Below are 26,774 nucleotides of genomic sequence, written 5' to 3'. Positions count from 1 at the left end.
TTATTTCTTTCTGATTACATTTGTATTTGTATTGTATTTTAGTTTTTAAATAGGTGAGATCAACTTTATAAACCCCAAATCCTTATTTTTTTTTTTAAATCTCACCTGCACTATCTACTATTATGATTTGTAGCATATTTTGTGGTCTCTTTTATCATTGTTTATTTGCTTCTGCAATAAACAATATTATATCATCATCATTTTCCAAGAGTGACTGGCCTAGAGTCAGCATTATTACAACAATGGACAAAAAAAACAAAACAATACATATATGTAACACACACAAATCAATATCCAGTTAAAGTGCAAAACAGTGCTAAGTGCACATTTAATGGGGGTCAATAGCCAATTTCAAACTGGAACAACCTGGCACTTAGAAGTGATCTAGTATAAGCCATTTAAAAAGACATACTGTACATCATAAATGTATTTTTTAAATACAATTGTCTTTTTTTTTAAAAACTTGCCACTTAGAAGTGTTTTAGTATGAGCCATTTAAAAGGCATACATCATAAATGTATTTTTAAAATAGATTTGTGTCTTTTAAAAAACATAAAAAATTCACGATCTTATTTTGAAGGCAGCCGGAAACCTTATTTCTGCTAGCTCGAAAACCGGAAGTCCAATTTCTGCTCACGGAACGGAGCCCGAAGTGCGCCTGCGTCTGTTTTAAATCCGTATTCACATCCGGTTTAAAGCACCGCCTACTGGATCCGGTGCGTTGAACACGTTCAACCAAACGTCACATGGACAAACCATTTCCGTTTTCTGACCGGATCTTCATCCTGCAGAGTGAATAGATCCCCACAGACTGCTTTTTACTCGTCAACACTAAATCATCTTCACCTGTGCAGAGCAGCGGTGTAAAGTAACTAAGTACATGTACTCAAGTACTGTACTTAAGTACAATTTTTAGTTATTTGTACTTTACTTGAGTATTTCCAATACTTTTACTTCTACTCCACTACACCTCAGAGGCAAATATTGTACTTTTACTTCACTACAATTACTTGAAAACTTTGGTTACTTTATAGATTTTTAATATTATTACAAAACGTACATTAACCACTACAGTCCTATGTATACTTAGGCTATTTGAAATCTACAAGCTCACAACGCTTTGTGAGCTTGTAGATCTGCTGTTTTTTTTTTTCTTTTCAAAGCATTTTTACACATTTGGAAACGTGTGAAATGGGATATTCTGAAAAATGAGTACTTTTACTTTCAAGGTTTAACTTTATTAATGTCCCAAAAGGGCAAATAGGTTTACAGCAAGAGTTAGCAAAACATATTACATACATTAAACATATCTCTCACTGCCGGTCGCTGCGTGCGCATGCGCCCTGTTCCCTCATTGCAAGCAGAGGGAATCCTTTTATTTTTACTTTCAGCACTTAAGTATATTTCAATGTGAATACTTTTGTACTTTGCATATGTGAATCGTGTACATTTAATGAGATCATTTACATATTTGAATAAATTGTCTATTTAAAACCAGTATGTTTAAAAAAAAAAAATCGATTCAATTTAAAATACAGCATCACAATCATTTAACCACTTTATCCATATTTTATACTTTGGCTATTCAAAAATATCAGATCTACAAGCTCACAGCGCGTCACTTCGAGGCGGCGCAGCGAGCTTGTACATCTGATATTTTTTTTAAATGTTTTGAAACATCTTGAAAATGTTTGGAACATTTTGAATGATGTTGAATTTCTTAACATAACTTTTCTCTTATGGGGGTCCCTGGCACTAAGTATTTTCAGATGGGGGTCCCTGGGCCAGGTGGTCCCTAGGGGTCCGTGGCCATAAAGCATACGTTAAAGTGGGGGTCTCTGATTCAAGACCGAGGATCCCGAGGAGACATCAAATTTCTCTTTTGGGTCTTGAGTCTTGGGACTTAAGACCCAAAAGAGAAATTTGATGTCTCCCCGGGATCCTCTGTCTTGACTCAAGACTCAAAAGAGAAATGTGATGTCTCCCGGAATAATACGAGGAAGTAAAATGTATAATAAGCAAGAAAGGAAAAATGGCCGCAATAAATAGATCCAGGGAGAAAGCGCGGCAAAGTATTGCCGACAAATTAAATGCACAAGTCCATAAATATATAATTCTGTTAGGCTTAAACATGAGACATTTTTTATAATCTAAAAAATAAAAACTAATATATTACCAAACATCTACAATATGAACTATAGTGTTAACAGAGTGACAATGACATTATCACATGAGTCATTGTGAAACAATTATGATTCATGGTCACACTATTTCGATAATATAATTAAATTGATTATATCTTATTGTATTTATTTCATTTTATTTGAATGCAGGGTCCTTAAAATGAGTCCATATACAAACATATGTGTTTAATTAACTGTGGAAAAAGTAATTGGTTTAAGATTGGAGTCATTGGACTAACAGCTATATCACAGAACAAGGCACTGGATTAATTAAACTTGGCTGTTAGCCTGGTCCGGACCAGGCTAACTTCACAGCTAAATTGCCATGGTAACTAAGGTAGGATTGCGTCAGGCCCAGGGCCCTATTTCACGAATGATGAATTAGAGCTAAAGCCTGGCTTTAACACCTATCCTGGCTTAATTTAGCCAGGATAGGTGGCTGTTTGAGTTATCCTTTTAGCATTATTGTATAACTGTACCTCTGTACTTTTTTGCAAACTGTCAGCATTTATAGCTAGAGCTCAATATCAAACACAGTGCACATAAGACAGACGCATTGGTTTGTGACAAACAGATAGAAAACGTAATTATTTGAAAAGCATATTTATTGATAAGCTGCACGACAAGAGATGAATGACAAACTGTAGGCTTCATATCAGTACCGTAGTACTCATATCGATATTGTCTGTTAAATGACTGTAATGTAATGTAATGTAATGATATACAGTATATACAGTATTTGAGCAGACAGTGTAAATCATCATACGCTACCGAAATATGCACACACACAAAATAACACCTCAAGTTATATTGAAATCATTCACTGTACTATCAATAGTCTATCGTCTGTCGTGTGGAAACCTCACATGTCCAAAACTGACTTTTCAGGATTCAACTTCAAAAGTAGCAAAAGTAGCAGATCTACAAGCTCGAAACCCGAGCTTGTAGATCTGCTACTTTTGATGCTTTTGTGTGACGCTGTAGTATGATCAAGTAGGGGCATAATTTACGGGGAAAAAAACATAAAAAGAATATGGAGATGAGGTTTCTGCTTAACAGCGATATACAGTAGTAGTGCGAATAGTAGTGTCAATAGTGTGTTAACGTGGACCCAAACAGAAAAACAAACCGTTCAAACTGAAATATCTGGAAGTTAACCCATTGAGACCTGAAGCTGATTCTACATGTCTCCTAAATCCCAACAGTATTCTCAAAAACGTATGTTTCTATATCAGTGGTGCTCAATCTTTTTCATGTCAAGGACCCCCAAAATTATATGTATTTGGCCGCCGAACCCCATCAAAATATTTTGTTCCAGGGACCCCCAGAAGCAAAGATTTGAGTTAAAAATGTTTGCTTTAAAAATATATATATTCAAAGATTTGCACACAGTGCCGCGCTATGAGCTTGTATATCTGCTATTTTTAAATAGCCCAAAGTGTAAAATAAGACTTTTTAACTCAAATCTCAAAATGACACAGTTCCAGGTCTTAATGGGTTAAAAAATGTCATATGATCACTTCAAAATAATAGCTTGCTTGATTATGACCATGTTGTTTGAAGAAGTAAAGACAGGTCATGTTCCCCTCATGTTGTTGTTGTTTCAATTATGCTTTTTTTTTTTTTTAAAGAATGTGGACACTAGGGCTCATGTGGTTAATGGTTATTCAAAAGGAAGGCTGTACATTGTAGTCGTGTGAGTAATTTGTAAGAAGAAGACAAACATTACTCCCACAAGGGAGAAATTATATATTATGAAAAGTACCATTTGCCACCAAGTGTGATGCCTGGACCAGTTTACAAAACACTGTTGACTCAATTAAAATCTTTGTTAACAGGTTGATTACTTTTAACCAGAGCCATATAAGGGGAGTTGCGTCACCTCGGTTCACTTCATCGGGCCAGTCCAATAGGAGTTGAATAGTGACAAAGGCCTGAACCTTTACCAAATGCACTCTACGAGTCTACGAGCGTTTGTCACTAATTCGAGTTTTCGTGAATGGCGCCGTTTCTGCCCCCGTATTGACGCAACTCTCCAATAGAGGGCAGTTCCAAGAATCAACGACAATAATTTCTATCAAAGAACTCCAGTGTTCTACCGGCACGCAAACACACACACACACACACACACACACACACACACACACACATACCCACCCACGCACCTACACACACACACAGACGCACGCACACACCTAAACCAACCCAATGTGGCCATTCATATAATTGACTTGCATCTTTAAAGCTGTGTTTTATGTTGTTTTATTGTGGGTTACTTGGAAGTTTACAGTTTCAGTGCGCGGTGTCATAAAGCAGATCCCTTTGAGTGTTCAACTTGAACCCTATACTTAGTTGACCGGAGTCCCCCAGGGCGCTCTGCTCGGCCCGACCCTTTTAGCTCTATACTAAATATCTTTGCCGTAAGAATTGTCGATTTCACCGAATGTTGCCCCCCCCCCCCCAGAATAGTCTCTGTGCATAACTGTGGTCCAGGATTTTCAGAAGATGGCATACCGGTTTCCTGTTCATTTTCCCTATCGCTTCATTTGATTGGCTGAGCAGCAGATTTGAACCGGAAGCACATGTGAAGGTGTCAAATTCTCTGTCGGGTGTAAACCTCATAATGTCCAAAACAAGGTTTTCGAGCTTGTAGATCTGCTACATTAGACACTTTTGTGTGACGCTGTAGTATGATCAAGTAGGGCATTCATTTACGAAAACTATATACAGTATGTTTATGGTCCAAACCAGCTGCCGAGCCAATCAGAAGAAGCTACAGCAGTGGTTCTCAACATTTTCTTCATCAGGGCCAGCTTGGAAATCTCAAAAGCGTTCCCGGCGGCGTGCATTTTCAGAGCATGCTATGACCAATCAATTGATTGAGTTCAGTGGAACCAACATAGTATACTTTAAGTTCCTATTTAGCAGTATCAAAATGAACTTTTCAAGGGTTTAAAGAAGAAATACCATGACTTTTTTTTAAATAATGCTAATGTTATATTATCATTAAATTGGTAATTATTTGGGGGTTCCTCTTGCAATACCCTCACGGCCCACAGGTTGAGAACCGAACCACTGAAGCTATGGAGAAAATGAACTGCAACAGGAAACTGGGTTTTGTCGCCTTCTGAAAAGTTGGGACTAGAGTTATATGGACGCTAGAGAGGGTTCAAAGTGTTTGGTTAAAGCTTCTGTTCTGCTCTGGGTCCATGAAGATACAAAGCTGGATGATTCATTCCCATGGTTTGGTCTGGTTTGGTCCGGTCCGGTCCCCCTTGTGGTCAACGGCTGCTCGGAGGGTCTTCTTCTAACCCTGTTTCTGCTTCTTGAGGTAGCGTGCGCGCATGGACACGTGGAGGCCCATCACGTAGCTGGTGACCAGATTGGCTGGAAGCAGAGCCGTGGTCACCCAGCCCTGTTTAGAGGAAGAACACAAAGCCTTGTTTATTATACCCATTCAATCCGGTGAACGCATCTGTGTGTCATTTTCAGATTTATTTGGGCTATTAAAAAATAGCAGATCTACAAGCTTGTATATCTGCTATTTCTGAAAAAAAATCTTGAAAATGTGTGCAAATCTTTGATTATATATATATATATATATATATATATATATATATATACATCTTTAACTCAATTTTTTTGCTTTTGGGGGTCCCTGGAACTAAATATTTTGAGATGGGGGGGGGGGGGGTCCACGGACAAATACATATCGTTCTGGGGGGACCTTGACATGAAAAAAGTTTGAGAACCACTGATATTATAGTAATATCCGTTTTTTTTCTTAAAAAAACAGTTTTTAGAAGACATTTGTAGAATCCCCAGAATTATTTTTTGGAAAAGCGACAACCTCATGCGAATTTTAAATATCATGTAGTTAAGGGCTTTTGACACAGGGAACGAAACTATGGCTGCGTACCCGCTTGGATCCGCAGGGTCGCACTGCTCTCTTCGTGTGAATAGATGCTGTCGGGCAGAAACCTCTCATCTCCATATTCTAACTTTTGGGGTTTTTACGTAAGTAGCAGATCTACAAGCTCGAAACACGGCGCAAAGCGATGCGTTTCGAGCTTGTAGATCTGCTACTTTTGATGCTTTTGAATTTGAATCCTGAAAAGTAAAAGTTTTGGAGATTTGGAGTTCCACCCGACAGAGACGATATGTTTCCATGTGTCACACACAAAGTGTGTGTGTGTGTGTGTGTGTGTGTGTGTGTGTGTGTGTGTGTGTGTGTGTGTGTGTGTGTGTGTGTGTGTGTGTGTGTGTGTGTGTGTGTGTGTGTGTGTGTGTAATGAGCACGGACATGAAATTTCACAGGATCACACCGCGTGTACGCATTTTCTGTGGGGTCTGGCTACGCGAGACTAGTGAGAGGCTAGCTGGCAGGCGATGCGGCACGGGCAGTGAAAAACAGCGACCTCTGTTTTCTGATATTGTCTGTGGGGTCTGGCGGGAGGAAAATGGAAGACCAGTGCGCAGGGAAACTCCGGTTTCATGTCTGCCTTCAGCGCATCACTTCCGGTTGGTGCGACTATGTTTTCATTCCCACTAACAATATTTCTACACGGAACACTAACACCGATGGTTTTGGTTATAAGCCCACTTGTTTCTATGATGAAAGAGCAAGTTTAAATATCAATATCTTTCCGTGGTTTTGTCTGCTCCGAGGACACTATTGTTAAATTAGTTTCGGCTAGTTTCGAGGGGGGAAGGGTGGATGGACACGTGAATGTCCATCCACCCTCCACCCTCCATTCCTGATCTGAAGGCACGCCCACTTGTAGCCAATGCGCACACGTTATGACGAACCCCTCCGACAGATTCCACCGCAGGGCAGAATCTGTTCTTGAGAGATTAGCCTCTCACTGACAGGGTTCTTACACATTTAAAATATTCCTGACTCAAATCTGCAAGTTGTTACAACGTGCCGCAAACATACTGTACTCCAGTGGCGTAAAGTAACTAAGTACATTTACTCAAGTGCTGTACTTTTTACTGTACAGTTTTGAGTTTTGATTATTATTACAAAACAATACATTGTCCACTTCAGCCCTATATATACATTTCGGCCATTTGAAAATAGCTGATCTAAAGCTCACAATGAGTCATGATGCGACGCATTTTGAGCTTGTAGATCTGCTATTTTCAAAGGATTTTTATGAATTTTACACATTTGAAAACCTGTGAAACGGGACAGTCTGCGTAACGAGTACTTTTACTTTTGATACTTTAAGTACATTTTGATACCAATACGTTCGTACTTTTACTCAAGTAAATTTGGAATTCCAGACTTTTACTTGTAAAAGTGCAGTATTGATACTTTAAAAAAAAATGTAGTACTTTTTTCCACCACTGCTGTACTCACCATGACGGCATGGGGCAGGTACCCGTTGGTCCGGCTCTGGAGTCCCACGGTGCGGAGCTCTGCCGCCACGTAGCGCTCTGGACTGGGCTTGTCCAGCGTGGGACGTCTGATTTTACTCAGCTTGGTGGCCACGAAGAACGGCATAACACTCTGCAGATGAAGAAGGGGGTTAGATAGGGCACTCAGTGGTGGAAAGTAACTAAGTACATTTACTTATGTACTGTACTTAATTACAATTTTGAGGTATTTGTACTTTACTTGAGTATTTCCAATTTCCAATACTTTTACTTCTACTCCACTACATCGCTGAGGCAAATATTGTACTTTTACTCCACTACATTTACTTGAAAACTTTAGTTACTAGTTACTTTTCAGATATAAATTATGATATAATGAAACATACATTAACCACTTTGAACCTATTTTAAACCTAGGCTATTTGAAAATAGCAGATCTACAAGCTCACAACTTGTAGATCGACTATTTTCAAATATTTAGTACTTTTACTTTTGGTACTTTAAGTACATTTTGATGCCAATACTTTTGTACTTTTACTCAAGTACATTTTTAATTCTGGACTTTTACTTGTAACAGAGTATTTTTATATTGCAGTATTGGTACTTTTACTTAAAGGACAACTTTGTTTTTTTACAACCAATGTTTATGTTTTAGATTGTAATTAAAGTAAATAAAAGATGAGTGTTAAAAATTTTAATTTTACTGCTTTCTATAGTTTTAGCAATTTTCACAATCTTTTTTACAGTGTTTTCACAGTGGGCGGGGGCATTCTGTCCGGTGGCTAAATATGTATTTTTTTAACACATTAACCCGGCGTTTTCTTTATTATTATTTACAGTAGCTCTTCTAGCCCCCAATAACTCACATCTGGCCATCTCAGACAGCCGGACCTTTTTTATTGTGTAAAAAAGGCCTATTTAGCCACCGGACAGAATGCCCCCGCCCACTGTCAAAAATATCGCAAAAAATGCTAAAACTATAGAAAGCAGTAAATGAAAAAAAAATTACACTCATCATTTATTTACTTTAATTACAAGCTAAAATATAAACCTTGGTTGTAAAAAAACAAAGTTGTCCTTTAAGTAAAGAATTTGAGTACTTTTTCCACCACTGCACTCAGGGCAGACATAAAACCACTGAGCTGGTTTACACACACAAAGACTAGTATATATTCCTGGATTCACTTGCTGAATGCGAGCCGTTTCTCAATAATTCATAATAGAACTAAGCACTGTTGTTAAAGGGATTCTAGGCAACTTCAGAGATCAAAAAAAGAAAAAAAACTGTTGTCAAACACATAGTGGCTGATAGAGGGGGAAAAAATGCAAAATATATATATATATATACATATTTTTAAATGTAGGCTTAGTTACCTAGCATTGACCAAAAAACAATTATTCTGGACCACAAGACAGCCAGATGTTCAAAGTTATTTCTCATACCTGGATGATAACGCCTTTCTTCTTGTATTCAGTGTCAAGCCCTCGTGAAAAGAAGTCCACAAATGTCTACAGTACACAAATAAAAAAGCACGCTATAAAATCCAAACCAACACAAGGTTAATACAATCATAAATGCAACCCTATTGTCGCTGTCTTGCAGAAAACATTTTAAAACATTTTATGATGAATTAATGCCACATGATTCACAAAATAATGCACAAATCAATCAATACTAGAAGTCTGAACTATTTTGTTTGTTGGAGAATACCAGTGTTATTGTAACATGTTTGTTTGGCCTTTCTGTTTTTAGATATTTGTAATCCATTAAGACCGGGAACCTATCTGTGTCATTTTTAGATTTCTTTGGCTATTCAAAAATAGCAGATCTACAAGCTCATAGCGCGGCACCGAGTGCCGTGCTATGAGCTTTTTGATCTGCTATTTGTTGTCCAGGAGAGGAGAGCAGAAGGCTCAGCAACAACGCTATGAGCTTGTAGATCTCATAGCGTTAGATCTGCTATTTTTGAAAAATCGTGAAAATGTCTGCAAATCCTTGAATATATATATTGTTTTAAAGCGAATAGTAACTCAAATCTTTGCTTCTGGGGGGTCCCTGGAACTAAATATTTTGAGATGGGGGGTCAGCAGCAGTGTTCATTTTGACAGCAAATTCTGATGTAGTCTTAGTCTTTTGAATAACACACCATTTAGTCTTAGTCCCATTTTAGTCATCTGAAATTGTTTAGCCTTAGTCTTGGTCGACTAAATATCAAAACCTTAGTCTTTTAGTCTTTTAGTCTTAGTCGACAAAATTAACACTGGTCGGCGGCCAAATACATATCATTTTGGGTGGTCCTTGACATGAAAAAGATCGAGAACCACTGATATTATAGCAACATACGTTTCTTTGAAAAACCCTTAGGATTTAGAAGACATTTGTAGAATCCCCCAGGAGCAAATATTTGAGTTAAAAATGTTCAAATGTGCAGATTTGCCAAACTTTTCACGATTAAAACAAAATGGCGCATCTACAAGCTCATAGCGCGGCACTCGGTGCCGCGCTATGAGCTAGTATATCTGCTATCTAAAAAAATGATACAGATGCTTTCCCGGTCTTAAGCGGAGACAGCTCTATGAGAAGAATGCTTCTATGTCAGTCAGAAGGTTCTTGCCTTAGACGCAGAGTAGACGGTAAGCAAAGGAACTGGATACATGCCGCTTCCAGACGAGATGTTGAGGATGGCTCCCTTCTTCCTGAAAACACACCATGGAACAATCAGGAAAGAGATCGATTACTTTCATAGCAATCTGGGAACCCATCGTCAAATAAAGAGGAAAAACAGCTTGTAGATCTGCTATTTTGGATCCTTTTGTGTGAAGCCGTAGTATGATCAAGTTGGGCATTCATTTAGGAAAAAAAAGGTTAAGAGATAAGAGGTTTCTGCCCCGACAGCAACGATATTAAAACGTCATGAATGAAGGACACTCACCTCTCCACCATTCGGGGCAGAACGATACGAGTCATCTGGAAAAGGACAGAGAGAAAAGGCACATCATGAGCAATGAATGTAGCAGTGCAGGAGATTACATACATAGTTGCGAACGCGGAAGGAGGCGCGCCTCCGCCCAAGTGGAGCTTACTATGAAAGTCTGCTCGGCTTGTGTGTGTGTGTGTGTCTGTCTGTGTGTGTGCAGTGCACTGCCTGGGTGCGGCCGACAGAGTGCGCCAGAGTGCAGCTACAGTCAAAACACAAACACAAACACACACACACAAAGTCCGTAAATACACAATATTTTCGAGCTGCGTTCGCTTCCAGCGTTCGCGCGTCTTACTTGTACTGAATGTACACACATATACAGTACATACTGTATGTACCACAGTGTTTCCAGTGGTGGGAAAAGTCCTCGCATGTTTTACTTACTTAAAGTATCAATATACTGCAATGTAGAAATACTCTGTTCCAAGTAAAAGTCCGGAATCCAAAATGTACTTGAGTAAAAGTACTAAAGTATAGGTATAAAAATGTACTTAAAGTACCAAAAGTGATCAGGACTGTCGGGGACTTGTATAGTAATAACATATTTTCAAGCTTTCAGCAATTATCTTCTAAGTATGACTTGCCAAATCATAATCTTTTCAAATATCTCCAAATCAGGCACTGGGTCAGAGGAAACTGTATAGATTTCCCGTCTATCCCTAATAAATCACCCCTGGAGGATCATATGTTCAGCACATTGATCTCCTCCACCAAGGGGTTAATCTCTTCCATATACAATATTAAATAGGAATCTTTTGGTCTATAATAAATTCTCCCTTAAACGCAAATGGGAAGCTGATTTGGAATGTACGTATGATGATGTTGATTGGCGAAACGTCTTAGAAAGAGCTCAGACAGTCCTGGTCTCCACGAAGCATAGACAAATGCAATTCAATATTTTTCACAGGACTTATTTCACTCCACTAAGGTTACATAAAATTGATGGAAATATTTCTGCCATGTGCCAGAGGTGCAAGATAAATGAGGGTGATTTGACTCATATGCTTTGGAACTGTTCATATTTGGTTGACTTTTGGAAGTTCATTATAACCACTGTTTCGGATGTCATAGAATCTGAGATTCCGTTTGACCCCAGGATCTGGATATTGGGTGATGTCAGTTTAATTTGTGTAAACTTTCACAAAAACTATTTTGTTTCACTTGCCAGCACGGCTGGGAAAAAAGTTATCCTTGTCAATTGGAAATCTGAAAATTCTCCATCACAAAAGCATCGGTTGAATGAACTTTCCTCTGATTGTACTCCTGAGAAGATCCTGTACAATGTAAGGAGAAAACCCGAGACCTATAACAAAATTTGGGGCTCTTTTCTCGATGTTTTGCTTTCATTAACTCCTCTTGGTTGAGGTTGTAAGTTGCTGTTACTGCAAAGGTTGTTGTAGTCAATGATGTTTATTGTGCCATTCCGGGGTGGGGGGTGGGTTTGGGAGGGAGGGTTGTTTTCTGTCTTTTTGTTTTCTATTGTCTTTTTTCTTTTCTTGCTGTATAAAATGTAAAATGGATGGATGTACTTTGTACTCTGTCAATAAACAAATCTTAAGTACCAAAAGTAAAAGTACTCATTGTGCAGAATGTCCCATTTCACAAGTTTATAGATCTACAAGCTCACAACGCGTCGCATCACAACACATTGTGAGCTTGTCGATCGGCTATTTTAAAATGGCCGACATATATAATATAGGGCTGAAATGGTTAGTGTACGTTTTGTAATAATAATCTAAATCTACAAAGTAACTAGTAACTAAAGTTGTTGTATAATTGTAGTAGAGTTCAGTACTTGAATATATGTACTTAGTTACTTTACACCACTGAGTGTCTCATAGGTACAGGCAAAAGGTTCCTGGTTCAAACCCACGGCTTACCCACGGTTACTGATTGGCCGTGGTCATGGTTTTTCGGTAGACTAAAGTGAGGACTGTATTTGCTCTGTTAAGTGGCTATATAGTGGCAACATTTTAAATTGTTGTACATTCCTTGTTACAAGGGGACTAAACTAAATTGTATTGCTCTGCAGTCAGAGCACTCACCTGGCACACAGATGTGATGTTAACGTTGATCATGGTGTCGATGAACTGGAGAAAACAACAGAAACAGCAGATGAAATGAAACCACATCACTTCTTATAGACACACTAGGCTAGAGATGAACAGCTCTCTAGTTCAAAAAGGCAGAGAGAGACTAGTAGTAAAAAAAAACATAAATCTGGCTTTGGAGCATTTCATTAAGAGTGGCATGTCAATGTTGTGATTCCTATTTAACACAAGTCATAAGAAGGCACTGAAAATATTTTGCAGGATTGTATTTGTATGAGGTGTGTGTGTGTGTGTGTGTGTGTGTGTGTGTGTGTGTGTGTGTGTGTGTGTGTGTGTGTGTGTGTGTGTGTGTGTGTGTGTATGTGTGTGTGTGTGTTAGAGATATACACAACAAGAGACCGTAGCTGTTGTATAGTGGGATATCATGGTCAAGAGGCAGCAGCTTCACCCACAATTTTAAACAAAAAAGCACAAATATGTTTGTTTTTAGGGGATTTTGTTTTGGAATGAAGCTCTTCACATGTACGGTAAATATGAAACATTAATGACAACAATACACTCAATCCAACTTACAGTGGTCAGATTCGGGACATCGAGGAAGAATTCAGGATAGGAATAGGAGATTCCAACATTATTCACTGTTGACACAAAGATAACTTATAGCATCATGACATTCAAGATACTAGATTATACAAAATATACAAAATTAATGAAAAACATAGCACTTGGCATCAAGTGTTATTACTCTCTATGGCCTTAAGATGACAGCAAAGAGCTAAATTAGGCCATCTAGCTGTGGTCATTTGAGATAAAAAGAAAAGAAAAGAACAGAGGAATATATACTTTTACAGTGTTTTCTTCTCTGTGTAAATAATATAAATCATACACAATCATTATTCTTTTTAATGTAGAGCAGCCAGTTATTTGTACCACTTTTTTCTCCCAATGTATTCATTATGCCACTCACACATTCATGTGTTGTCCCTGCTGTTGAACCCTACTGGTTCACCTGCCAGTGAGGAGCCCCCACCGGGAGGACGTAGCACCTCGGTTCTACTCTTCCCGTTCAACGCTACTTGTTATGATTATGATTATGGACTGACATTTATCTGCTTGACCCCAGTACCCTACATGTGTTGAATCACTCTCATCTGCGTTAAGCACGCCACATACTGATAAGCCATTCGATCCGGGAAAGCATCTGTGTCATTTTAGATTTCTTTGGCGATTCAAAAATAGCAGATCTACAAGCTCTACAAAAATAGATCTACAAAAATAGCTTGTAGATCTGCTATTTTTTTTAATCTTGAAAATGTGTGCAAATCTTTGAATATATATTTTTAAAGCAAACATTTGTAACTCAAATCTTTTGAGATGGGGGTCCGCGGCCAAATACATATCTAAAAATGTTTTCTAAATCCTAACAGTATGTTGCTATATCAGTGGTGCTCCAACTTTTCCATCTCAAAATATGTTGTTCCAGGGACCCCCAGAAGCACAGATCGGAGTTAAAGGATGTCGCTTTAAAACATTTGCACACATTTTCCACAATTTTTCAAAAAGATAGCAGATCTACAAGCTCATAGCATGGCACTCGGTGCCGCACTATGAACTTGTAAATCTGTTATTTTAGAATAGCCAAAGAAATCTTAAAATGACACAGATGCGTTCCCGGTCTTAATTGATACCATGACAATCAACTACTTTATCAGATAAGACTAACGTCTGTGCAACAATGATACCAGATGCATGTTCTTCTTTATATCTTCTGGTCACGTCATGTGTCCAGGACCACCTAGGGGTCCCCCGACCCACGGGTTGAGAACCACTGTGATAGGCTACACTGCCTGGTGTCATGTTGTTCTCCGAGCTCCTCACCTCACTCAACTGAACCATCAGTCACCAGCCTTTAGGTTGAGGGAGACTCTTAGGACCACATGGTGGGTTCCACTAAATTCAACTTTCAAAGTAACTCGCCCAACACCGATGCTTAGCCAGTGTTGATTTCGTTGACTAAAACTATGACGAAACATGTTCGTTGACTACCTTTTTTCACCGAGGAAAACTAAGCTATGATGACTAAAACTAAGACTAAACATACTGACAATTTTGTCAACAAATAAAAACTAGACTAAAATGTTAGTGAGGGATCTAGTGGAGAAGAGATCCAGTAGAACTAAAAGACAAGTCATTTTATGTTTGGTTGCGCTCTGTGTTGCGCTCTGAAAATAGCAGATCTACAAGCTCACAACACGTCACAGTTTTGAGCTTGTGAGACATTTTCAGCATGCAACCAAGTGTGAAATCAGGCATTACGACGCCATCAAGGCACTGCCAAAATACATTTTAGTCGACTAAATCAACTGTAGATTTAGTCGAGTATAATCTTATGATATTTAGTCGACTAAAACTAGACTAAAACTAAAACATTTCAGATGACTAAAATATGACTAAAATTCAAATGGAATTCTATTCAAAAGACTATGACTAAAACTAAATCAAAATCTGCTGTCAAAATCAACACCGATGCCTTACCCAGAACACCGATCTCCAGCCCTGCAAGGCCCTCTTCAATTTTGGAGTAGATGTTTGTCGCACTGAAGTCTGCCGCGATGGTTTTAGTCTCGACGCCACATTTGCTCTCTGAAGGGGAGGGGGGCGGGGGGGGGCAAAAGAAAAAGGAAAAAGTTGAGACAAAACAAGAGAGAAATGTTATTTAGACAGATGCTAGGTTAAGTTCTTAACCTGGTATATCCTATAGTTTCAATGTACAGATCATTATTTTGATAGTATATTGTATATTGTATATTGTTGTATATTGATAGTATATTGTTTTAGACTGATGCTATAGGTCCTTGGTTTACCTGGGAGCCTAGTTTTATTGAGGCACTATACACCGTCTCTATGCATTTGATGTATGTGTTTACCTTGCAAAACAATAAGATTTAAAAGATAATATAACACTTTGTTTCCCCTTCTTGTTTTTCTTTTGGAGTCGCCTTGAACAACCATGTGTCAATCATGACACTAAAACAATGGTAATTGTTTACAATGTAAACTATAAAATGTTTTATCACACACTGTATTCACTCATAACTTTTAACAGCCAAAAGAATTACGATAATCTTTGAAATCAAAACGAAACAAAAGCTCAACTGCAGTATGCATCACATGGAAGAGGTTATCGCCCCCCGCCTAATTAGTAGACTGTAATTGACCAGTTAAGTCATGTAACATCACTCCATCGATTCACATATATGTACATCGTGATCATCATCATCTTAGAATCTATTTATTTCTCCACCTATAAGAACAGCTACACAGGTATAATATTACCAGTCTCAGATAGGAGAGTGGGGTTGCTTGGGCGTACACACACACACACACACACACACACACACACACACACTTACCGATGGCCTTGGACACCTCATCCAGCTTCTCCTGAGTGCGACTGATCAGTACAATGGAAAACCCTCTGCGAGCCAGCTGCAACAACACACACACACACCACCAGAGGGAGACATAACACAGAATATTGTTTTAGAGCAGGCACACACAGAGCTGAATCTGTGCTTCTTACTCCTCTAGGTTATAAACATCTACTTTAAACATCTGTGTACGTGTAAAAGATGCACACATGCACGCACACACACACACACACACACACACACACACACACACACACACACACACACACACACACACACACACACACACACCCCGTTGTTTGAACAAACAACAAAAAGGAGCTAGCAGAGATAGATATATATATATATATGTGATATACACATGTCTTGGTGAGAAGTCCTCTCCCGCATTCATTAAAAAACTGAAAACTTCCACCAATCATTTATGTTTGGTGGGGCTATGCCCTGCCCACAGATCCAGGTATATCCCCCTGTTCACCCATACATCATATCGCCCAGCCAAACTAACAGTCCACGTGGATTAATCCATTATAAGACCGGGAAAGTATCTGTCATTTTAGATTTCTTTGGCTATTCAAAAATAGCAGATCTACAAGCTCGTAGCGCGGCACCGAGTGCCGCGCTACGAGCTTGTAGATCTGCTATTTTTGAAAAATCGTGAACATTTGTGCAAATCTTTGAATATATACATATTTTTTAAAGCAAACATTTGTAACTCAAATCATTGCTTCTGGGGGGTCCCTGGAACAACATATTTTGAGACGGCGGTCCGTGACCAAATACATATCATGTTGGGGGTCCTTGACATGAAAATGTTTGAGCAACACTGATATAGTAACAATAGCTTTTCAGAAAAATGAAGACATTTGTTGACAGAGATTTGACAGTTACAAATGTTCACTTTAAATAATATATATTCAAAGATTTGCCCAAATATTCACGATAATTGTATTTTTTTTTTGCAGATCTACAAGCTCATGAGCTTGTAGATCTGCTATGTTTGAATAGCCAAAGAAATCTAAAGTGCCACAGATGCGTTTACGGATTGACTTGGTAAATCCACGAGTCCAGAGCCACTCCGTTAAGAATAAAACCGCCGTGAATCTTACCTCCTCTGCGTAGGCTTTTCCGATTCCATCTGTGGCTCCAGTCACAACTAGGAGGGGAGAAAGTGACGGTTACCGTTTTATTAAGTACAAAGAGGTTTATCTGTTAAATATATCTAGAATTCAGTGTAACCACATGTAACCACTTCAACTTGTATAGACCAGTGGTTCTCAATTTTTGTCATGTCAAGGACCCCCAAATGGACACCTATTAGCCCGCGGACCCCCATTTGAAAAGATACATTTTAAGGACCCCCAGTTTGACATGCATTAGGGCTACGGACCCCCATTTAATGGCATTTCTATCTCTGGGACCCCAATTCATGTTGTACAATTATTGTTAACTTAACTCTGAGAGTGTACAAATGGAACCAAATGGACCCTAACGGGTCCATTTGGTTCCATTTGTACACTCTCAGAGTTACAGACCCATAAGGGTCCATTTGGTTCCTATCCATCATTTAGCTGGGGACCCCCTGGAACCCCCTCAAGTACCCCTGGGGGTCCCCGGACCCCACTTTGAGAACCAATGGTATAGACTGTAGTGTGTAGATGGCTCGCCTTCTATAGAGCCAACGGTAAAACAGAAATATATGGTCTCTGTCGGGTGGAAACCTCATATGTCCAAAACTGTTACTTTTCAGGAATCAAATTAAAAGATTATAGCAAAAGTAGCAGATCTACAAGCTCAAAACGTGTCGCGTTTCGAGCTTGTAGATCTGCTACTTTTGTGTGACGCTGTAGTCTGATCAAGTAGGGCATTCATTTACGAAAAAATACACAAAAAGTTAGAATATGGAGATAAGAGGTTTCTGCTCCGACAACAACGATATAATAAATGTCTGAATAACGTTATTGTCAACTGACAGCCAGGACACCCCCCCCAGACATCTCTTGTCCTAACTGACAAGGGTGAGAATGACAACAAAAAAAGAAGGAAAGGTGGACGAGAGAGAGACACACACACACACACACACACACACACACACACACACACACACACACACACACACACACACACACACACACACACACACACACACACACACACACACACACACACACACACACACACACACACACACACACACACACACACACACACACACACAGTGAGTGAGAGAGACAGAGTGAGAGAGACGGAGAGAGACCGAGTGAGGGAGAGAGACAGACAGAGTGAGTGAGTGAGTGAGTGAGAGAGACGGAGGGAGGGAGAGAGAGAGACAGAGTGAGTGAGTGAGTGAGAGACACACACAGAGACAGAGAAAGAGTGAGAGTGAGAGAAAGAGAGTGAGAGTGAGGAGAGAGAGAGAGACACAGACAGACAGACAGACAGACAGACAGAGAGAGAAAGAGAAAGAGAGGTACAGCACCAGGAAATGTAGGGTGAGTGAAAGCAGGGGAAAAGGCCAGGTCCTCTCAAGTGACGGCGTTCATTCATTGTGTACAGGCACGCACGTGGACCGCTGGCCTGGCTGGCACTGCCCACCCGAGCGTAGCGTGCACACTGTGACTGCACACACACACACACACACACACACACACACACACACAGCGTAGCGTGCACAGTGCACACTGTGACTGCACACACAGTGCACACTGTGACTGCACACACAGTGCACACTGTGACTGCACACACAGTGCACACTGTGACTGCACACACACACACACAGCGTAGCATGCACAGTGCACACTGACTGTGACTGCACACACAGTGCACACTGTGACTGCACACACAGCTCAGCACACCTCTGGCTAAATATAGCCCAGGACAGCAGAGGATGTGGGGTGACAGACCGGGTGAGGTTTGTGACGTATATCTCCAGACAGTCCATATTTAAACTTTTGTATAATTTTTTTTGTAAATTAATGCCCTACTTTATCATTCAAGGTTTTAAAGAAAACCTACCATGAAGTTTTTACCCAACATATATATATATATATATATATATATATATATATATATATATATATATATATATATATATATATATATATATATATATATATATATATATATATATATATATATATCTTTGTTTTAATACTAATGTTATATTATCGATAAAATCTTTGAGTTTTGCCATTTATTTGGGGGCCCCAACCCCACAGGTTGAGAACAAGCAGCATCTATCAGCTGATACCCCGCTAAATGATTGATGCCAGTGGGATCGTATTCAGGGCTACATTACAACATCCTGATGCAGTAACACATGCAATGGAAAACCAAACCAAACACAATACTAGCCTTTACTGTATTAGCCATTATTCCATCCATTACTTTTTGGATGAATCAAATAATAGAGAGGCACAGTGTATAGATTTTTTGTATGATTTTGGTAAAAAAAAACAAAAAAAAGGAAAATAAAGTCTGAATAAGAAATGTGAATTGATGTAAATAAGTCATTCAACTAAATTGATTAAGTCTGACTAACCACTTAAACTCTATTCTACACTTTGTGTAGAATCATAGCTCTCTGCTATTTTCAAGTAGCCGCAAACACACGGTCTAGTACAGTCGTTCTCAAACTTTTCCGTGCCACGGACCCCTCATCCTCCGCGGTCCCCGTTTTGTGCCCTTTAGGCTTGTTTTCATAGACGTGGCCGCTTGATCGAGGGAGTCTGATTAGACTGCCAATCCCTAGGTCGAATCATGCAAAATTTGTTATATTAATTAACTAATAGCCTACTTTGCCAAAAATAGGATACATATCATGATTTATTGGGAGAAACCAAGCAAGTAAATGTTAAATCAGACAATAAGCACCCCCCACAATGATCCTCTATTGCAGAACATTTAAAGAGATTGGCAGTCAAATCAGACTGCCAATCTCTCAGTCGAATCATGCTTCTCCTCTTTCTCTTCTTTTTGCATGATTCGACTACCAGTCCACTATAGGCAACATTTGGCCAATCAGATAAATTCTTAGTCGGGGACAGGCCTAGTGAATAGTGTGGATGCTCTGTGTGTGGTATTGTGAATGGCTGCAGTGTTGTTACATAACCAAGCCCTTTCTTCAGTCATGTCAGCTTAACAGAGAGAGAGAGACTCTGTGAATGAACGGGGGGAGGGGGGGGCACTAGATAACATACCATTTGCCTTTTTGCATATTGTGTGCGGCACACATTTTTTTTCTCCGATTCTACGGGACCCCCCTATCGGCGGGTGGATCAGCTTTGAGAGGAAAACTCAACTGTACTTTCATATTGTAATTATGTCATCCATCTCCTATCCAACAACTAGCGTTATTATTATTTTAATATTCAATAAAAACATTTTATCTCATGACATAATGATTTTATAATGGGGGTGTTTGGGGTGGGCCACAGGCGCGGAGATCCCGGGGGGGACGGGGGGGTTTTGTCCCCCCCTAGCTTCAGGTTGGACCCCCCAAGTCATTTAGAATAATAAAAATAAATGTTAAAATAATACATTTTTTGATAATAAATCAGTAAAATCAGACAAAAATAAGATTTAAACAATATAACCCTAACCTAACCCTAAAACCGAAATAAAGTAACCAAAAGCCGCAAAGAAATCCGCCTAAAAAACGCAGATCTCCGCCCCTGGGGGAGCACCAAAAAAAATCTTGCTTAGGGCCACGAAAACCCTAGGGCTGGCCCTGGCCATAGATGATGTTTAACTGGCAGTAAATGACGAGTTAAACGTTTAGGGGCGTTCATTTCAGGCCTCGACAGTTACAGCCATAGCTGAATGTTTGAATTCTTGATGATGGCTGGCTGGTGATATGATTGGTTGTGCTCAAAAGGCGGCGCTTGCACAGCCTGGCGAGCTGGTTCCGCCTCCAAGACGACATCTAAAAGGCAACGTGCACCCACTGGTCTGACACTTATCCTGGCATGACAACAACCTGTTGTGCCATCAATAAGCAAACAGCCTGCTCAAAAGTTCCCGGGTCAATCAATGACCAGATTGTGCAGATGGACAGACAGTCAGCTGTCTAATTTGGTAATCCTGCCTGGTCATAATCCAATCACAAGATTAGCCGCTAAAACAGGGTGGGGTGAGCGTTTCCCCTTTACTATCCATTAACTACATTATAGGGGTACAATTGTTAATCTTGCACCTATAATTGACGGCCAAACTCATGGGGCTACACATGTGTGTGTGCGCGGTCTCCACGCACACACATGGCCCAACTAACTCCACATTTTACCCCAAAATTCCTCAATATTCTGCCTCTGAACCGGCTGCTTCCCATACCGTTACTCTACTTCCATGATGTACAATAAATATGAAACGCATTATGCCCCAATACTATGCAAATCTCTTCCCCAGCGCGAAATTCACTTCCGGGTGCTTATTTTGGTCTGACATCAGAGAACCCACATATTTGGGCATAACTGATATAGGCAGCTCCATATATGGAGATGTCTGACACTATCTGACATCACCATAATGACAGGGGCACAGCCATCACGGTCCCATATTTGGGCATAACTGATATAGGCAGCTCCATATATGGAGATGTCTGACACTATCTGACATCACCATAATGACAGGGGCACAGCCATCACTATAAAGGACCTGGATGCCCTGGCCAATGCCAGTGTCCTCAGCGATGCTACCAATGCCACACACGTCCACGTGTTGTTGCCTTGCAACTCTACTGCACGTAGCCCCTACCCCCTCTACTGCACGTAGCCCCTACCCCCGCAGAGCACACAGAACGACACAGAGACAACAGGAAACTTTACTACGCAGTACACAGAACGACACAGAGACAACAGGAAACTTTGAAACTTTACTACACAGTACCCACAACTTCGCACGCAGCCATGGGACCACGCAAAAAAGCTATGCTGGGCAAACGCACACGCAATGCCACTCGCCAGCGTGTGGCTCGCGCAAATGCAGCCGCAAACGCTCTTCAATGTCACAAATACTCTCAACCACAAACTGCATACCACAACATCCCGGCTAATTCCTTTTTGCCCACACACAACTGTCTCCACTTCTCAGCTAACCGCAGTGACAGCAACCGCGCCAGCAGAAGGACAACTCGCTCCTTACAGACGCCCCCCGCCAAAAGTAAGTGCTTTGATTTACCCCATAATCCCTCCAATGCATTCTATCACCCAATCTCTCACATTCCTTTTCCTTACATCTACACAGAATATTACAATTACTATGTTACGCACACATTTCACAACTGCCTAATCATGCATGCTGTCCATCTCTCTCTTCACAGAACGCCGCTATGAGGACCATCAATACACAACACACTCTCATCCATCACAAAGGACAAAACCAAAGGATAAACACTTCAGAAGAGCGTGGACACAGCCACAACAACTCACAGAAATAGTTGCCTTTCCCACACCTGCAATGGATTGTATCTGCACTTCATGCAAGGCCGTCATGTTCCCCTGGGAAACATCAAAACTTTCAAAAGATCCTGTCCCACTCAAAACCTTCAGTGCCTGTTGCCATTACGGAACAATCCAACTACAGCCATTCAAGGACCCCCCTCCTGCACTTCAAGCTCTGTTTGACAGGACCTCTCCAGAATCCCAACAATTCATGGCCAACATCCGACAGTACAATGGCTTAGTGTCTATGGCTTCTAAGAATGTCACCGGTAAAATCATTGCATTCAAAGGACTAGGGCCACGACCGTTCAAGATGAGTGGCCAAATGTACCACCTCACTCCCTCTGCATTCTTTCCTGACACCAATAACCGACCCAAATTCTCACAAATCTTTGTATTTGATCAGGACAATGAAATTAAGAACCGCCTTCATCAGGCTAAGGGAGAGGACCTTATTAAGGAGCCCACTTTAACCCTCATTCAAAATGAGTTAAAGACAGTTAACCCTTTAGTAAAAATCTTTAAAACCGGCGCAGAATTACTCAATGCCAACCCAACTCAGGCACTGAAAATGGTGTTCAAGTCAAAAAGCTCACAGGGGGCAAACAAAAGTCACCTCAACCCTGCTGTCCCTGACGTTGTTGTTTTTGCACCAGGATGCCAGACAGAGCCCAGAGACATTGTTCTGTACAGAACTCCAGTTGATGTACCTAATCACAGCCAGACTACACACATCAATTCACTACACCCTATGTATGACCCAGCCGCTTATCCCTTGATCTTGCCACATGGGGATGCTGGCTTCAGCATCGACAACCCCATCACAAAGGTTCATGCACAGTCACCCACAGCCAAAGTCACTCTTCAGGAGTTCTTCAGATTCCATCTACAACAGAGAACCCACTCCTTCAACACCCTTCTGAAGTCGGCCCGACTTGCTCAAGAATACTTCTGTGATCAATACTCCAAAATAGAAAATTGCCGGATGAACTACTACAGGAGTAGGGAACTACAGGACAAGTACAGGGCCCACCAGTATTCTGGTCTGATTGATTCCCTGGCTACTCAGCAAACACAGCCAGGACAGACTGAGGCCACCAACATTGGTCAACAGATAATTCTTCCAGGCTCACACACTGGTAGCCCCAGATACCTCTACAAGCACTATCTAGATGCCCTTGCCATAGCAGCCAGATACAAAAAGTTTGACCTCTTCATTACCATTACGGCAAACTCACGGAGTGAAGGTGTCCTCAATAACATTTTTGAACACCAGCAGCCCACTGACAGACCAGACATTGTCAATAAAGTCTTCAAACGGAGTCTGGATGAGCTCCTCCGCGACATGAAGCTGGGAGTTTTTGGCAAAATGAAGGCTAGAATACACACTGTTGAGGGACAGATGAGAGGACTGAAACATGCCCACATACTGCTACTCCTACACGAGATTTTGACTGTAGATGACATTGATCACATCATTAGAGCAGACATACCTGACCTGGACAAGGAGCCAGAGTTGCATCAGCTGGTGTGTCAATCCATGCTCCATGGACCCTGTGGTCCAGGCTACCCCAACAGCCCCTGCATGGTCAATGGCCTCTGTTCTAAGAAATTCCCCAAAAACTTCTGTGCCACCACTCGACTGCCTCATCATGGTCATGGCTACCCGGAGTACAGGCGGCCCATTGACGGCCACACCTTCAACAAGAAAGGCTTTCTGTTTGACAGCAGGTGGGTCGTTCCTTACAACCCCTGGGTCCTTCTCAAATACAAATGCCACATCAACGTTGAATTTGTAGGCTCCTTCCAGACCATCAAGTACCTGTACAAATACGTACATAAGGGAGCTGATGTTGGCACCCTCGACATTGAAGACAGGGATGAGATCTCCAAATTCATCAATGCCAGAACCATTGATGCTCATGATGCACACTGGAGGACTATGGAGTACAAGATCCAGGACAGACTCCCTGCTGTCACCAATCTCGCCATCCACACAGACGGCCAGCAGAGCATAGTCTTCAGAGAAGGCCATGCACAGGAGGCCATAGCAGCAGCCAAACCCACTACATTGCTTGCCTTCTTCGAACTAAACAGCCAGGACCCTGAAGCAAGGCAATATCTATACATGCAGATTCCCGAACACTACACATGGAAGGCCCACATGTGGAATAAAAGAGTCCACGCACCCAAGGACAGGGAAATTCCACGTACAATAGGAAGAATGTCCAATGTATCCGTGCTCCAAGGAGAAAGATTCTACTTGAAACTGCTCCTAGCACATATCAGAGGACCACAGACCTATGAGGACCTTAAGGTACATGATGGCAACCACTATGACACTTTCAAAGACACAGCTCTAGCCATGGGCTTGCTTCAGGACGATCTAGAATGGATTACCGCCATGCATGAGGTGTCACGCTACGCATCTCCAAGGAAAGTCCGCGAAACCTTTGCCATCATCCTCCACTACTGTCACCCATCAGAGCCCAAACATCTGTATGACAGATTCTTTGCAGAGCTCAGTGAAGACTTTCTCCATGCGGAGGCCACTGCACAAAGGTGCCCCACAGACGCAGTAGACACAACATTCATACAAAATCAGCTACTGCTTGCAATTGATGATGAACTCTCACAAATGGGCAGCGGTCTATCCAACTACAATGACATGCCACAGCCAAGACCACTAACTGCGCAGGAAAGGCTGACACAAATCTTCAGATCTGAAAAATTCAACATAACACAGCAACAACAAATTGTACAGTCGCTTGCTCCTAAGCTCACTGCGGAACAAATGGCACTCTGCGAATCCGTCTATCAGGCAGTGCATGCCCCACAAGAAGAAACCATCACACGCCAGTTCATTCTCAACTCCCCTGCAGGATATGGCAAAACCTTTACCTTTAAGGTCATTGCTGCTACGATACGCGCAGAGCATGGCATTGTGCTGTGTGTGGGCAGCACAGGCTTGGCAGCACAGAACCTGGAGGGTGGTAGGACCGCTCATTCACGATTTAAGATCCCAATCCCCATTTTCCAAGACTCTGTCTGTGCCATCAACGCAGAGTCCAATCTGGCCAAGCTCATTAAAGACAGCAACTTAATCATCTGGGACGAGATTTTCAGTGTTGACCGCTTTAACGTCGAGTGTGTGGAAAGAACACTGAGGGATCTCATGCACTCACAGCAGCCTTGGGGTGGCAAAACTGTCCTCCTGGGTGGAGACCCAAGGCAAACCCTCCCCGTTATCAAAAGAGCAGGCAGGCCCCAGATAGTTTCAGCATGCATCCAGATGTCAACACTCTATCCTCACATGAAACACCACAAGCTAAACCTCAACATGAGAACACACGCAGCAGAGAAGGACTTCTCCCACTATCTCCTTGCATTAGGGGAAGGAACACTCCCACACGAGGAGGACACAGAATGGCAGGTCCGCATTCAACCCCACCACTTGGTTCACGATCTCCAAACTCTCATTTCATTCACCTTTCCTGACTTGCAAACTGGATGTGTCAACAAAGACAACCTTCTCAATGGCACTGTATACACTCCTCTGAATAATGACATTAGAGAAATCAACAACATATGCCTGGCAGACTTCCCTACAGAACAGAGAGTCTACTTTTCAGCCGACACAATTCTGGAGGACGACCACAAGGACTCCATGCCTGTGGAATTCCTCAATTCACTGACACCCTCTGGAATGCCTGATCATAACCTCAAGTTGAAAGTAGGAGCCCCAGTCATGCTGCTGAGAAACCTGCAAGCAGGTCCCGACCGCACTCTCAAGAATGGCACCAGAATGGTGGTACTGCAGATGATGGACAAAATCATTGAGTGTGAGATTGCAGCTGGCACAAACAGGGGTGAAAAAATCTTCCTCCCAAGGATACCTCACTATGACAGAGATGAGGAGCTTCCCTTCACCTTCATCAGACGACAGTTCCCTATCCGCTTAGCTTTCTCTGTTACCATCAATAAGGGGCAGGGGCAAGAGAACGAACGAGTTGGCATCTACTTGCCTCAACCTGTGTTCGCTCATGGCCAACTCTACACAGCCTTCTCCAGGGGAAAGAGAGCCGGCGCCGTCAAAGTTTTCATTGTGAACAATGATGAGGGAATTACTGACAACGTTGTTTATCCCGAACTCTTTTATTAATCCAAACATGCTCATTCAAACACTTTGCATGTGCTGCTACTCCCTGATTGCATAGTGACAAATGACCTTCATTCTTCAACATAATTGCCATTGCCTTTGTTTGTATTCTCCCCCCAATGCAACATACTGTACACCTGCTCCTGA

The 26,774-nt window shown here is 41.2% G+C and overlaps 1 protein-coding gene across 3 annotated transcripts in view; it reads right to left on the bottom strand.

Annotated features, from left to right (window-relative positions):
* Positions 1 to 2,792: 2,792 nt before the first annotated feature.
* Positions 2,793 to 26,774, bottom strand: part of LOC311049318 (very-long-chain 3-oxoacyl-CoA reductase-B-like) — a 30,217-nt gene continuing 6,235 nt past the window's right edge. Inside the window, exons 2-12 of one of the 3 annotated variants that reach the window (XR_014601188.1) lie at positions 17,138 to 17,184; positions 16,011 to 16,086; positions 15,133 to 15,240; positions 13,171 to 13,235; positions 12,592 to 12,636; positions 10,499 to 10,533; positions 10,181 to 10,262; positions 9,009 to 9,074; positions 7,549 to 7,698; positions 4,345 to 5,598; positions 2,793 to 4,278 (exon numbers count right to left, since the gene is read on the bottom strand). Coding sequence is in view for 1 of the 3 variants with exons in the window: in XM_084062867.1 (XP_083918993.1) it covers positions 5,491 to 5,598; positions 7,549 to 7,698; positions 9,009 to 9,074; positions 10,181 to 10,262; positions 10,499 to 10,533; positions 12,592 to 12,636; positions 13,171 to 13,235; positions 15,133 to 15,240; positions 16,011 to 16,086; positions 17,138 to 17,184 (782 nt within the window). In the remaining 2 variants the exon portion in view is untranslated. Of the gene's footprint in view, positions 5,599 to 7,548; positions 7,699 to 9,008; positions 9,075 to 10,180; positions 10,263 to 10,498; positions 10,534 to 12,591; positions 12,637 to 13,170; positions 13,236 to 15,132; positions 15,241 to 16,010; positions 16,087 to 17,137; positions 17,185 to 26,774 lie in introns of all 3 variants that reach the window. The other 2 variants (XR_014601189.1, XM_084062867.1) reach the window with 2 other exon arrangements.

This window comes from Gymnoscopelus microlampas, assembly GCF_963454915.1.
Source record: "Gymnoscopelus microlampas genome assembly, chromosome: 1".
NCBI lineage: Eukaryota > Metazoa > Chordata > Actinopteri > Myctophiformes > Myctophidae > Gymnoscopelus > Gymnoscopelus microlampas.
Note: the sequence above shows the minus strand (reverse complement) of the source record. Positions and strands in the feature narration are given on the sequence as shown.